This window comes from Microplitis demolitor, chromosome 5 (assembly GCF_026212275.2).
Source record: "Microplitis demolitor isolate Queensland-Clemson2020A chromosome 5, iyMicDemo2.1a, whole genome shotgun sequence".
Lineage (NCBI taxonomy): Eukaryota > Metazoa > Arthropoda > Insecta > Hymenoptera > Braconidae > Microplitis > Microplitis demolitor.
Window position 1 is genome coordinate 19,158,454 of NC_068549.1, and position 14,277 is coordinate 19,172,730.

Consider the following 14,277-nt stretch of genomic DNA (forward strand, 5'->3'; position numbering starts at 1 on the left):
ATGATTTGGCGCAAATTTTAAAAATGGTCACACTATTGGAGGTGATCACCTTACTCCATATTTTTCTGGATACTATATATAAAAATTTACAAAAACAATTTTTTTTTTTAGTTAAAAAATGTTGTAATTTTGCTTCACTCACCCCTATATATATTGTTTGAAACTTCATCATGTTTTAAAGGACCTGTTGCGACTCTCTCTTTCGTCCGCTACCTTTTCTTGGTCACACATCTTCCGATAGGTAGTCGGCTCAACTTCAATGTGTGTTTTTTGTTACAAAAAAAGCAATTTCATATGTAAATTTAGTTACACTATTACATATTAAGTAGATGGAATGGAATTATAATTAGATTTAATTCGTGCGAATAAAACTACATATACATGTATATATATATCACGGTATAATTTTTTAGTGTCGTAAATTGACAGGTGTTTTTTTTCTTTTTATATGTTACAGCCTCGGGAGGGGGTGGTCCAATGTTGGTCCCTCCCGTGGCCCAAGGGGGAACTGGCAGCCGCCAGGTTGGCGATCCCGGGGTTCGGAGTGCACATAACTCCGTCCCTGGTACAGCCACAGCTTTGTGGCCCCTTGCGCCTGCACATACTAATCTACCAGGGAATCATCAGTCCCAAGCAACGCCACCCTTAGCTGCCACCCCTGGACCACCACACAATCAAGGTTAGATTATGTTTTTCGCTGATTCCCTTTATATATTTTTATTTATTTATTTTTAGTATATAAACCAGATTTATAGACCAATATTTCAAACCAATATTTGAACAGATTTATTTTAAATTTTTTTCAGCAATTGAGAATTTTTTAAAAACTTTACAATTTTTTTAAGCTGTTTAAATTTTTGCGGGTACTTTAATAGATTAAAAATGTCTAATCGTTTACTTCAAATTATATTTCTCCATGTTTCATATTTATACCACAAAAAACAATATATTAAAAGTGATTTTTCGCTTCACTAGTTATCGAAAACAATTAATCACACTTAAATTTTTTTTCTTATTTATTATTAATAAACCAAAACTTGAAATTGTATATTCGATGTATTTGAGAATTTTTTTTATGTTAAATAATTTTTATAATAACAATAATGCACATTTACATCATTTTTAGTAAATAGTCAAATAAATTTAGATAATTAATTTTCAGTGCAAATTAATTTCTACTCTCTTAGAATCAATCAGTGAAAAGTAGTGCAAGTCAGTGATTCAGTGAATATTCACTGCCAATCAGCGCCAAGCATATCACTGATTGAGTTAGAGATATAGTTGAGACTATTTGTGCAATGAATTCACTGATTGGAGTATTTTTCACTGATTCATTTCAAGAGAGTAGTATCTTTTTTACTAAGAATCTGTAAATTTTTTGATATATTATGGCTTCCATAAAAATTGAATGCAAAAAATCTTAAATACATCAGTGATTCAATCAGTGATTTCCCGGGTCAAAAATAAAACTTGATTTAAGCTCACTCTTTAAATCTGAAACAGTGACCATTCACTGTCCCACAGTTATAAGTATACCAAGTGGTACTTATAGCTGTGAAATAGTGTATATACACTATTTTTCAGTGGTTTTCACTGTTTCAGATTTAGAGACACTTTACCTTGTTTTCTGTTAAAGATCGATTTTCAGATAAGATCTCGACTTTTTCGACTTAAATTTAATTTTTGTCATCTTTTTAAAGCTTTTTTCATCTTAATTTCAACTTATTCATATTTTTTGATCTTAGTTTTAACTTATTCATCTTCACTTCAAGTACCAAGTCAATTGCCTTATTTTTGACTTGCAAAACCAAGTCGACAAAAGGTTATTTATTCGCCTTTGTATAGATTTTCTCAGCCAAGTCAAAAGCAAGCAGTATTTTATAGTGTAATAAGTGTTTTTCCCATTTCACCTTAGTTTTGACTTTTTCGTCTTAAATCATGATTAAGTAAGCCAGTTATCTAAACTAAGGTGAAAACTCAATGTATTCATACCTCCGCAAAAAAAAGTTGAGTTTGTCTTGTGGAAAACGGCTTTGAATTTCGAATTTGTAAACCAAGTCTAAATCAAGTTTTATTTTGGACCCGGGTTAGAACTCTTTCTCAGTGAATATCACTAAGTGTTAGTACTTTTTACTGATAAAAAATTACAACATTGACTTTGCATTAGATGAGTTATCAGTACTATGTTCAGTAACTTTTTTAAAATGCATCAGTGAAAAACAGTGACAGTCAGTGAAAAATCACTCAAAAACAGTCCTGAGTATTTCACTGATTACATACATCAGTGATTGACTCAAGACTATCTTTTCAGTAACTTTTATCTGATCGTCAGTACTTTTTTCACTGATTAATATTAAAAGAGTACTATTAACAATAATGTGAAATTTTAAAAGCTTAAAAATATTGAAAATACTAATTGCGTAACACTTAAGAAGAGGGTGCCAAAGGCAGATTGGCTTACCCTAGTATATAATAATGTGATAACAGTAAATTAAAATTACATTTATTTGTTTTTTTTAACACTATTATTATTAATGTTGCAGGCATTAATCGATACGAGCTGTATTCCTTATTTCCAGGAAGTAACGGGGGTAGTTATGTGGCAACAACACCAGCCACCCCTTCAGCTACCCCCGGAAGAACATATCATGCGACGACACACAAAGGTAATTAATTTAGTTTTATTAGATTATGAAAATTATAATATTTATTTATATGATACTAAAAAGATCACATGAATGACACCTACATATTATACCCATGCAAAGTTTTTTTTTCTCACATAGCCTAATTTAGATTTTTTCTTTATTTTTTTTACTTAACGCTTGCGAATCGGTCTTTTTGACAATCCGACGTAGTGTTCACAATGCCGCAATTATGCAATTAAAATTCTGAATAAGAGCCAGGCTATATAACTCTAGAAAAAGAGGGATGTACTTTGTCCTAGCGGAACTGCCAGCTAAAATAGACCGTCTCAGAGAGGTCTTTAATAACCTCATTGTCCAGTAGGTGTAACCTAAAACGATGCTCTCATTTGAGGTTATAATTTATTGGATAATGAATTTAAATTTAAAGAATTGTTATTTTTTTTTTTTTAATATTCAAATACACTAATCCCCCATGAAAAAACTTTATATATGAAAAAAATATATGAATATTGTAATGTAATATATTGAATAATATATAAAATAATATTTATATTTTTGCCGTATTAATACATGATAATATACTGAAAAACAATATAAATATAGAACATATTATCTGTGTCCATGGTTTTTTACTTGCAATTATTATTTTTATGCTATCGCACAGTTTGTCAAAGAATTTATGTTTATAAAAAATATAATTTTCAATATATAGAGAAAAATATAAAAAATATATATAAAGTATAAGAAATATATCATCCAATAAACGGAAAAAACATATATTTATCACGTACTTTTTAGTGATCACCAGATATTTTTTTATATATTTTTAACAATATATAGCTTTTTCATGCGGGATTCGAATCAAATAAAATTTTGAAAAATCTTTTCACATATTTTTTGATTAAATTTTTCTAAATAGTGTATTGAAGTGTAATAGAAATTTCATCTTCATATCTTAATTATCTCCATTAACTGGATCGAATACACAAATACCCTTTTTTGTGGCACGTGTATTATTTTTTTTTATTCAGCGATGCGTAAAAACAATAGTTATTAAATGGTTATAATTAAATACTCATGAACTTATTTATGTTATGCTTACGCGTTCTCAGCAGAACGGACAGGTGAGTAATATCAGATTTTGTCTGGTGTACATGAGAAATAATTTTATTAAATTAAATTAATTCAAATTTTTTTTCCGACATAATGCTTCGAGTTTATTTTAATTCAAGACTATAATGCTGGCATTTATAATCATCGTAATTTATTGTAATAAAATTTTAAATTATATTTTATACACCGAGAGAATTCGGTCTAAAATTACCGTGACAGTTGCGGTACTGCTGGAGTATTTAGAAAAAAATTAACTATTTATTTCAATAAAATTTTATGTAAGCAATAATCAAATTTCTCTCTTCAAGTAAAAAATTTAAGATGCGTTGTTCAGTAAATTTTTTTTTTTTTACTATTCCAGAAATTTATTAAGTCTAAATACTTAGACAAAATGTCGGACCATTAATAATATTACATATTCATATTTTTTATATAATACACAGACGAAAATAAGGATTTCTTGACACAAAAAATTTTTACTCGCCTCAAGAAAATTTACTTGCCTCAAAAAAAAAAATTTCTAATGCTAAGAAATTTTCTTCAGTCTTCAGAAAATTTTTGTTTTCAACTTACAATGCAAAATATTTTTTGCACCAAAAAATCCTTTTTTTCTGTAGTTAATTATATACTAGATGAGTTTCTGTGAGTAGCGTAAAGTATAGGCTACGAACACTTAAAAAATTATCAGATCCTATTTAATTTTCCTTGCAGTTCCAATAATAAAACCACACATTTAGTTGAAAGAAGGTGTTACTATCTGTCACGGTAATTTTTCTCACGAAATTCAAATTGAGTATAAGAGTGTTAGAGTATAAGAGTATAACCTTTTTTATTCTCTTCGTGTATAACATGGTTACTCCATTAAAAAATGTTTGCTCCTGCAATATCTGAAAAAAAAAAAAAAAAAAAAAAAAAAAAACAATTTCGTTTAACTCTCAAAGATTTAAAGTTTAAACGACCGAGTTTTAGCTTATGTGATCCGATATATTACATTTTACGTTTACAAGCTTTTAAGTGTGAATAAGAATCACACAAGTATTCTTAAATACATTTCTTTGATAATTGTGAGGTATGAGAATGACGTGTTAGAAATATGAAACTAAATTTTAGTATATATTTATGATGTAAGAGCAGCTAAAAAAATATATCAAACAATTGTTTGTTGGAAAAGTTTTTTAATATCATACATGGAGATGAAAATCTGGAAAACGGTTGACTCTGCGGGTTATCAGCCATAAAAAATCTCACTCCTTGCCCATGGCCTTGAAAACGTTATTATAGATAAGACATTTTCAAACTCATACTAAGACCTCAGAATTTTCAACATTTGTTGAAAATTGGATTTTCGAAAATCGGACCTAAACTATAATTCCTTTTTTTTTAATTTTAAATTTTCTTATCGGGCTAAAAATATTTTTCTATGCTTTCATGTGCAAGCATTTTTTCAAATAACATGTCTGATATCCCCACAGACTATAGCTTGTATACAAACATCCAATAAAGGCCGTATAGTTTTGCCCAGAATCGCTTCCTAAGAAATTCTACGAAAATTATATAAAAAGTCGGGACTCATTGGCTCATTCTAGAAAAAAACAACCCGGAAATCGATTTAACCTGCGGAAGAGCCCTAAAACTTCCCGTTATTTCAGGCAACAGAGGAATAATCTCTATATTAATATTGAAATTATTTCTGTGTTAATAACATAGTGAAATTTCTTATGTCGATAGTGTAAAAGTTTCTATGTGATATCAAAAAAATAGCCATTTATAAAAATAGCCAGGTTATAAAAAACATAGTAAGGATAGACCAGAGCATGAAGTGCTACTTTAAGAAATTGAAACAGATTCGCTTGAAACAGATAAAAACAAATGGTTTGGCGTTTAAAAGTTACGAGAATTAATTACTTGCGTAGGTATCCCATCATTCCCAAATCTCCCCTAATTTTAGCTTATATATAGGGTAAAGGTGAAAGAGTTGCCGCACTCTTTGTTCCCTCCTCATCTCTCGTACTTACCCGTAAAATTAAAACCAAATAGTATGAAATTGGTTAAAATTTTAAAATAACGAAATTAGAACCTCATCCCTTATCGGTCGAATTTTTAACCTGTCAAAATAAAGAGTTTAAATTTATAGTGATTGAAAAATCATATTATCACTAAAAAGCGACTATTATTGTGACCGCCTGAAAAAAAGATGATTTTTGGGAATTTAAAAAAAAAACTTCTGCATGGAATGTTTTCATACTTTAAGGATATATCTGTGGATATATGATAAATACCAGATAAAATTTTTGAATCAAAAAATTCAAAATTCAATGAGTTACTCACAATCTCCCAATGCTAAAAAAAAAAAATGTCCTCATACTGCTGCATGATAGCGACCTTCGTAGTGTATGAAATCAAAAAAACCAAAAAGTTTATTAAACTAGAAGGTATTTTCCGTATGATGACCCTCGGGTTAAGAAAAAAAATTTTAATTTAACAAAATGGCGGGGTTTTTTAAAAAAAATTTCAAATTTTGCGCGAAAAATTGATGATTTTTGGCCTGCCAAAATTACATTTTTTATTCGATCGAAAAACTGGAGTGGCTGCTCTTCAGATGACTGTAACTCAAAAAAAATATTCGAGATATGCACTAGAAATTGCAGCATGTCATTTTGAAATGTATAGACTATCGAAACATGCAAAAAAAAAAAAAAAAATGAATTGATTTTTTTAAATTTCACACGAGTAGTCACCTTTAAACATTTCAAGCGACGTTAAAACATGAAAGCTGAAAATTTTCAGCATGGAATTTTTTTCAAGGGGAATTGTGATTATAAAACTTGAATTACTTCTAATTGATATTCATTATCTATAGTGAACAAATGTAAAAGAGGTAAAAATTATTACCTTACAAAAAGTAAAAATTGAAAATAAAATTCGTTATTGATTGAAAATTTAAAATAAATATTAACTCAAGTCTGGATCCGCGAGTTGGTTAATTTTTTATTTAAAAAAGTTGATAATATAAAGAAAGGACAAATTATTTGTGAACTAAAAATCGTAAATTTTTAATTAATCCATTCATAATTAATAAAAAAAAAATGAATTAGCAATTTCCAACAGGGTTTTATTCCAGAATAATTTAAAGCCAAAGACAAAAAAAATTAAATCGATTTATTGCATATTTTGGGCGTAGCATTGCATACATATATATACAAACACACGACCAGACCAGTCGACAACGACGAAATTAAAAATTAAATTTTATTTTCAAGCTTCGCGCTTGATATGAGCTGAGCCATAAAAAATGATGAAAATTTATTTTGTTAGAGATTTTATAATAAAAACACACTTTATTATTATTGTTAGCTTTGCTATTTATAAAAAGTGTATCAACTATTCAATTTCTACCCCCAGTGCCAGAAATATATAGGATTTAATTTTAATCCATATTTTTTGTCGAAAATTTATATAAAAAACAGAATGAAGCCATGAAAAAAAAAACTGTTGTTAATGTCATATTATGAAAATAAATGACTCTATTTAGTTTCTATACTTTTAGCCTTCAAAACAGATTATTCACAGGAAGCTATTTATATATACGTTTTAATAGTAAAATATTATCGTTATATTTATGTGAACCTTGCACCTGTTCACTATATAAGTAATGAAAACTATACTTTCGTTGTTGTTTTTGTTAGAGGTTTTGTTATATCGAATTACAAAATCATGGATGTTATGTATATGTACATATATTTGAACAACAAATAGGGGAAGGGGAGGGGGGAAATGAGTCCCTAAAATTTTTAACATAAAGAGTGTTTGGGGCGAATGGGAGGGGCAAAGTGGGCCACGGAGGCAAAATGGTCCCCCCAAAATTTTTAACATGAAAAGTGTTGGGGGGGGGGGGGCTGCTTAGACTTAGAAAACTTACAAATATTCTTTAGCCAAACGAGTTCTTAAAATTTTTTGAATTAATCGAATAGTAATTAAACAGTAACTTTCAATTAGGTTATTTTAAGGTCCAAATTTTCATTATCAACTCTTTTATACTAAACACATAGCAAAAAGTTTCAACATAAAGCAAGCGAGAAACAAACATTGAGTTTTGTTGGGGGCCTGTTTTACCCAACTTTTCAGAATTTTTCAATTTTTAAGACACAGTAAATTAACACCAAAAACTCAGCAGACGGAAAAAAGTGACAGGAGTTGAAAAACACTATTTTTAATTTCTTGAGAAGGGCCCATTTTGCCCCACATTTTTTTATTTTGTTTTTTAATGGTCAGAACAAATTAAGGTCAAAAACTTGACAAGAGAGTAAAAAAAGTAAAACAAGTAAAAAAAAACTAAGGATTTGAAAATTTTTTTCTTAAGGGGCCCATTTTGCCCCTGCCCTACCTTTATTTCAAAAAAAAAAAATCATTATTTTTATTGCGAATTGTCGATCAAATTTGAAAACTTGTTTTAAATGGACGTTTTTTAAAATTTATTTAAAGTTTTTAAATTTTCAGAATTATAAAAAAAAAAAAAAATAAAAAAAATTCTTCGTTTAAAATGAATATGGTTGAAACATTTACAAATATATATAGAATTTTTTTAATTCCAAATACATTTAAATTGTTTTTCAATTTCACAGGAGCAAATATTTTTTTATGATAAAACAAAAAAAAAATAAAAAAATATGTTATCAATATTGTGATTCTATTTACTTCAGCATAACAAGGTTCATTTTTTAAAATCATTGAACCAATTCAACGGAATCGTGTATATTTATAATTACTGATTTTTTCATGTGAAAAAAAAAATATTTTTTTTGTTTTGTTTAACAATAACGTATTTGAATGCATCTAGATTAAAATAATTTACATATATTTCATCTATACTTATGTCGGAATTATTGATCTGTCATAAATTTTTTGACAGCTAAAGTAACTGGTTTTTTAATGACATATGTTAATTTACATTCTTTGTAGGTCAGATGTCAATTTTTGCGCTTTTTAAGAGTAATCCGGGGCGAAATGGTGTTCGATTTTTCCTCGGCTGTACCTATACAGTCAAACCTCGTTATAAGACTACGACTAAGTCGGGATAAAAATTTAATAATTCGCGTCTCCCACCAGTATCCTAAGAACCGTTTTGCGTCCAAAACTCGTTATAAGACAATCGATGTTTTGATTTTTAAAAGAGATTTTTTAACAGAATTTGACTTTAGTGATGAGGAATCGATTTTAAAAATTAGGATATCATACCTTAGTCTTATAGTCTAACCTCGAAATACTGAGACGTCGTATTTTTCAGTCTTAAACATAAGAGGGCCACAAAAAAAAATAACTATTCGAATTGAATGAAAATTTAAATAAAATACATCCATAAGCCTATATGAAATGTATAACTATGATATTCCTAAATATCACGTGACTATGGCTCTCCCTTTAATGCGCGTAGCTACTGTCTATCCCCACTTTGGAACGCAGCTCGTACATCATCAATTATCGCTTTAAATAGTATATTATATGTCAAGAAAGGAAAGTAGGAGATTTTGACCCGCGATCGTTGTAAACACGCGGATCGATACTTCCTCTATGGTGTGAATACTATTCTTTACCAGATCTGTACCTGAAAGTTTTACCCTGGTTAGAGAGAAGAAAGTCGATATTATTATTAATAAGAAAACAAATTATATAAATTAACGCACGCGTTATTCTTCCCATAAACCGCGGCAAAAATTTAAATTTTCAGGCAGATCTAGTCAAAAATCTGATACCAATCTCCCTTTTGACTCGGGTAGGCAATTATGCACGTGGGTTAAAATTTCCGACTTTCCTCTCTTGGTGTGTAATAAACTATTTTTTTATATTAATAAGAACTATATATATCGGCCGTATTTATGAATAATAATAAACATATATAATATAAAAATTCTTTGATACTAAAAAATATATTAAATAGTTTCAGAAAGTGTATTCTCAGCAGCCGTGGGAGTTGGAGTTGGTGGGTACACTTGGGGTGCACCTACTCCACCACCAGGTTCACCCTACAGTCCTGTACCGGGAGTAACTCAACTGGAATTGCTGGCAAAAAATCTGGCGAGTCTTGCGCCTCATCATCCCCAGCAGCCGCTTACTCTCCAGGGTGTGGGGGTCAATGTTGGAGCCAGTGTCCACCATGCTCAGCATACTCAACATACTCTAAATCTCGCTGGACTTCATCATCTTCATCACGGTGAGTCGATGGTGACGAGTACATCGACGACCTCGTTTACGTCAAAATTTATTGACGAACGTATATTAACACTCGGTTAGTCATCAAAAAAGAATTTTATCCATCCTTCGATGTTACTGAATGCTCTCTGCCTTAATACAAATATTTTTTTTTTCTATTGTTCTTCGGCTTTTTTTTTACTCTCCATACAAAAACAACTTATTCTATATTACTCATCGTTTGGTTGTGTGCGTTTTGTATGTAACAGAGGTCAATGGCACATAGTTTGGCACATTGCGATGAAACGAGACTCTTTGGATAAATTTTAAAGTGCGGACCAAAGTCTTCTATAAGATTCATCGTGTGCTTATCGATGATATTGAGTTACAAATTTTAGTTGCAACAAACAATTTGTGTGACGTAGTTGTTTTCAAATAGAAATTTTTTAAATTTAAACAGGGTTTAGAGGAGTTATTGCATGATTACTATTCATGAGTATTATTATTTTTTTTTCAGTGCAGGTCAATTTACTTACAGGATATAATTTTAAATACATAAATTAATATCAAACAGGAAAACTTATAAGATTTTTTATATATTAGAGACAAAATAATTCAAAATCGCGATTTTACTATAGAGGTGTGCTCTGGGTCAGTGTGCGTAAGCCCATTCATTGGACTCAAATGCATGGGCTTGCACACAATTACCTACTGCGCACATTTGTCCCCCATTACTCTACACTTTGAAAAAGCGGTGTTAAAATGTCACACCCGTGTCGCGATGTGTTACTCAGCAGTGTTATACAATCGGTGTTAAAATGGTGTAAATGCGAAGCAAATTAATCCCGATCAAAATAAAACGAAACAATAATAATAATACACAAAAAAAGGATTTCTTGTTGCAAATAAATTTTTTGCTGAAAGAAAATTTTTTTACTTATTATGAATTGAAAACAAAAATTTTCTTGAGTAAAAAAAAATTTTTTGTGACAGATACTTTAAATGTACGACATTTAGCGCCTATAACCGGCGGCTAAAAATTTTAGGTAAGATACAGCTGGTAAAAAAGATACCTAATCGTTCTAATAGTGACGTCATCGTCGGATCAAAAAATATTTTTTGGTTACATGTGCGATAGCAAAGAACCAAAAAATATCGAAGTAACTCAACGAGCCATCTTGTGACAAAATTTATCATCATATTAATTCGTACACTTACCGAATTCTCTCTCATTTTCAACGAATACTCAAAACAATCTTACCAAATAAATAACGCGGACATAACCTACCATTTATAGGCACTAAATGTAGTAAATTTCAAATATCTGTCACAAAAACTAATGTATTTATCTAGTTTAATAGAGTCTAAGACGCTCGTGTGTTGGTATCCTCGCCCTCGGCTCGGGCATCACACCTCGTCTTAAACACGATCGCACTCAATAGATAAACTACTATTATGCAATCCCTGTCTCAAAATTTCAATTTGAGCATCGAAAAGCGTCGGAGAAATGACAGATTCCTGATGCCTATACTATATCATTTTATTATTTAATGCAGCACTATCTATACTTTTATCCCAATTATTTACAAATATTGTGGTTAGTTTTGGTTATGTACATGCTTAAAAAAATGAAATTTCTTTTACCGACCGTCGTAATGATGTATACTTATATGCTCTAGGTTACTAGTGAGGACTTGCGCGTTCTGTGTACCGCACATCAACCTCCTAATTTTGTCAATAGTGCAATATATATGTAATATTAGTTATTAATTATTGATCATTTTTTATTTATCTAATAAGTGACAAATAATGGTTGTGTTGTATCACAAGAGAACGAGTGAGGATCAGCGCTTTAGCGAAGCACAACCTGTCGGTTTATTCTGGAACCGAACCATGCCATAATCTGTTACTTATCCGACTTATATCATAAATAGTTATTTTGCGCCAAGAAATCTTTTTTTTCTGTGTAATATTTCGTTAAAATTTCGAAACTATCGGTAATTAGGATAAAAAAAAATTTTATTTTCTTATTAAAATTAAAAAATTACCAATCGATTTTATATGTAATGAAAATAAGGTTTGAAAAGTTCTTTGACCATAAAATTGTTCAAAGTAATTGAAAGCATCTATTCACAATTAAAAGTATTAAAGTCTGCGATTCAAAAAATATCATCCGCTAGGGTTACGAACCAATTGACATTTAAACGATATTCGTATCAATAAAAAAAATCTAACTAATAACTGCTCAGAGATGACAAAAAATTTCTTGATAAAATCGCATTTTAATGATATTTTGAATGCATAGAACTCGGTCAAAATAAAAAAGCATGTTCATAAAATAGTTTTTTTCCATCTTCCACATGAATGCACCGAGAATTTTTCTCTTTGACCTGAGTTTCAGTAAGTAATGAAGAAATAAACTGTGGTCATTAAACAAAATTTAAAAATAGTTGTTTTGAATTTTTTTTTTTCCCGGTTAAATATTAGAGTAGGCTTATCTAATTTAAACTTAATTTTCTTTTTAACTAAAGGTGGTCTTCATCAGGGAACTTTTTCACCCCAACTTTCCCTCGTAACTGCGGGTACACCAACGCTAACCATAAACAGTTTTTCTTCACCAAACACCCAAGCGAGCGTTGTGCCAACAAACGGTGGACTATTAGTCCAAGAGTACCAGCCTGGGGAGCCAAATAATCAAATAGCTGTTTGTCCATCATCGACTAGCGGATCATCATCAATACCAACAGCTACAGCTGCTTGTACAGTCAGCACCGTAATAGTCCAAGGTGCTCAAACTGGCAGTACTTTTGTACAGAGTACCATGAAAAAACGTGAATCATTTGTTACTGCTCAGGCTGCTGCCCAAACATCAATAAAACTTGAGAATAAAACAACACGGCAGTCTTGTATTTGTAAAAGCACCAACGTCAACAGTAGTGGTAATAATTTGAAACCTTTATTAATTCTTATAGTGGAATATGAGCCTTTAGCTCGACTTAAACTTTACATACATGATGGTCGTTATGACTGCACGAGTAGAAGTAGATGACAGACGTGCTTACGCAACAAGTCCTCTATTCCTCTTTTCTGTTCTATATTTAAGCAGTCTCGTCGCTCGTTTTATCGTTCCGACGGTTTTAACGTCTATCGCTGGTACATAGGACGGCGTTAACTCTTTCCATTCCTTCTTCTTCTTCTCCTCCTCCCTCAATTTAGCCCCCTACCTCTTGCCTCTTCGTCCTCTTTTTTTACTTCTTTCCATACTCAGGCTTATACTCTCCATACTAAAAACTCTTTTTATACTTTTGTTGTTATTTTTATTTTGTCCCCCGTTAAAAATATCAAATGTTTTTTACTAAGGCAAAACAAAAGTTGTCCATTCAGAGGCGGGATGCAGCCGGACTTTACCAGTCGTCTCATCCTGGAACGGTCAAGACACATCGTCCTGCGCGAATACCTTCAACCAGAGTGCCGCGACTAATCTCATCAAGCGAGAACCTCTTGCTGCGGTGCCATGTCAAGTAGCCGAAGTATCAACGTCTCTTCACGCTACGACTACGGCTGTTAAAATTGAACCGCTTCCACCTAAATCTGAGAATGGTAAATTCACTTGTTATCTATTAATTTATTGCTATGATCATCTTATTCCTTTTTTACTTTACTCACTATTCAATAAAACATTAAATAGTAAAACTAGTCGATAACAGTTTTAATGATCGAGTTTAAAAATTGAATCTCCGTTTTTTTTTGTCATTCAAAGTTCAACCAATGAGAGCCTTAGTTTTACGGACCCCAATTTTTTTCTTACGTATAATGAGAGACATATAGGGGAGAATGAAAGAGGCGGTGCAAGAAGATGAGGGTGAATTTTTAGCATTTTAAAAAGTCCTCTGTAAAAAAAAATTGAGTTGCATAAAATATAAAAAATATTTTATTAAATAAAATTATAAAGATGATATAGATACAGATTTAAAAGAATTGATCTCGGTCTTGAAGAGTACTAGAAAAGTGGATTTTTAATATAATTTGAATGAATGTAAAGTATATAGGGAAAAAAATTAAAAGAGGGTGAATGATGTTATAAGTTTAAAAAGAGAATAAGAAGGGGCTTGTTGGTTAAGTAGGAGGTGCGTGGCACGCATGGCGACGTAAATACAAGGCGTGGCTCAAAACGAGTCTTGACTACACTAGGTTGTATATATATTTATGTATTTCTACCAAAGAGTAACCGCAACGCATCGAGCAAATTACGATACGTTTTCTCTACACCTACGTGCATCGTAATAAATGGCAGCAGTAATTTATATACAAGTTCTTTTATTTTTTTATT

At 30.8% G+C, this 14,277-nt stretch overlaps 1 protein-coding gene across 6 annotated transcripts in view; it reads left to right on the forward strand.

The window, feature by feature from the left end:
* The window catches only part of LOC103579528 (uncharacterized), a 94,277-nt gene that overhangs the window by 58,176 nt on the left and 21,824 nt on the right, over positions 1 to 14,277 (forward strand). For 4 of the 6 annotated variants that reach the window (XM_008560953.2, XM_008560955.2, XM_008560956.2 and 1 more), the window contains exons 2-6: positions 458 to 679; positions 2,544 to 2,666; positions 9,697 to 10,044; positions 12,479 to 12,886; positions 13,308 to 13,547. In XM_008560953.2, the coding sequence (XP_008559175.1) occupies positions 478 to 679; positions 2,544 to 2,666; positions 9,697 to 10,044; positions 12,479 to 12,886; positions 13,308 to 13,547 (1,321 nt within the window). In that variant the 5' untranslated portion in view covers positions 458 to 477. The remainder of the gene's footprint in view (positions 1 to 457; positions 680 to 2,543; positions 2,667 to 9,696; positions 10,045 to 12,478; positions 12,887 to 13,307; positions 13,548 to 14,277) is intronic. The other 2 variants (XM_053738951.1, XM_053738952.1) reach the window with 1 other exon arrangement.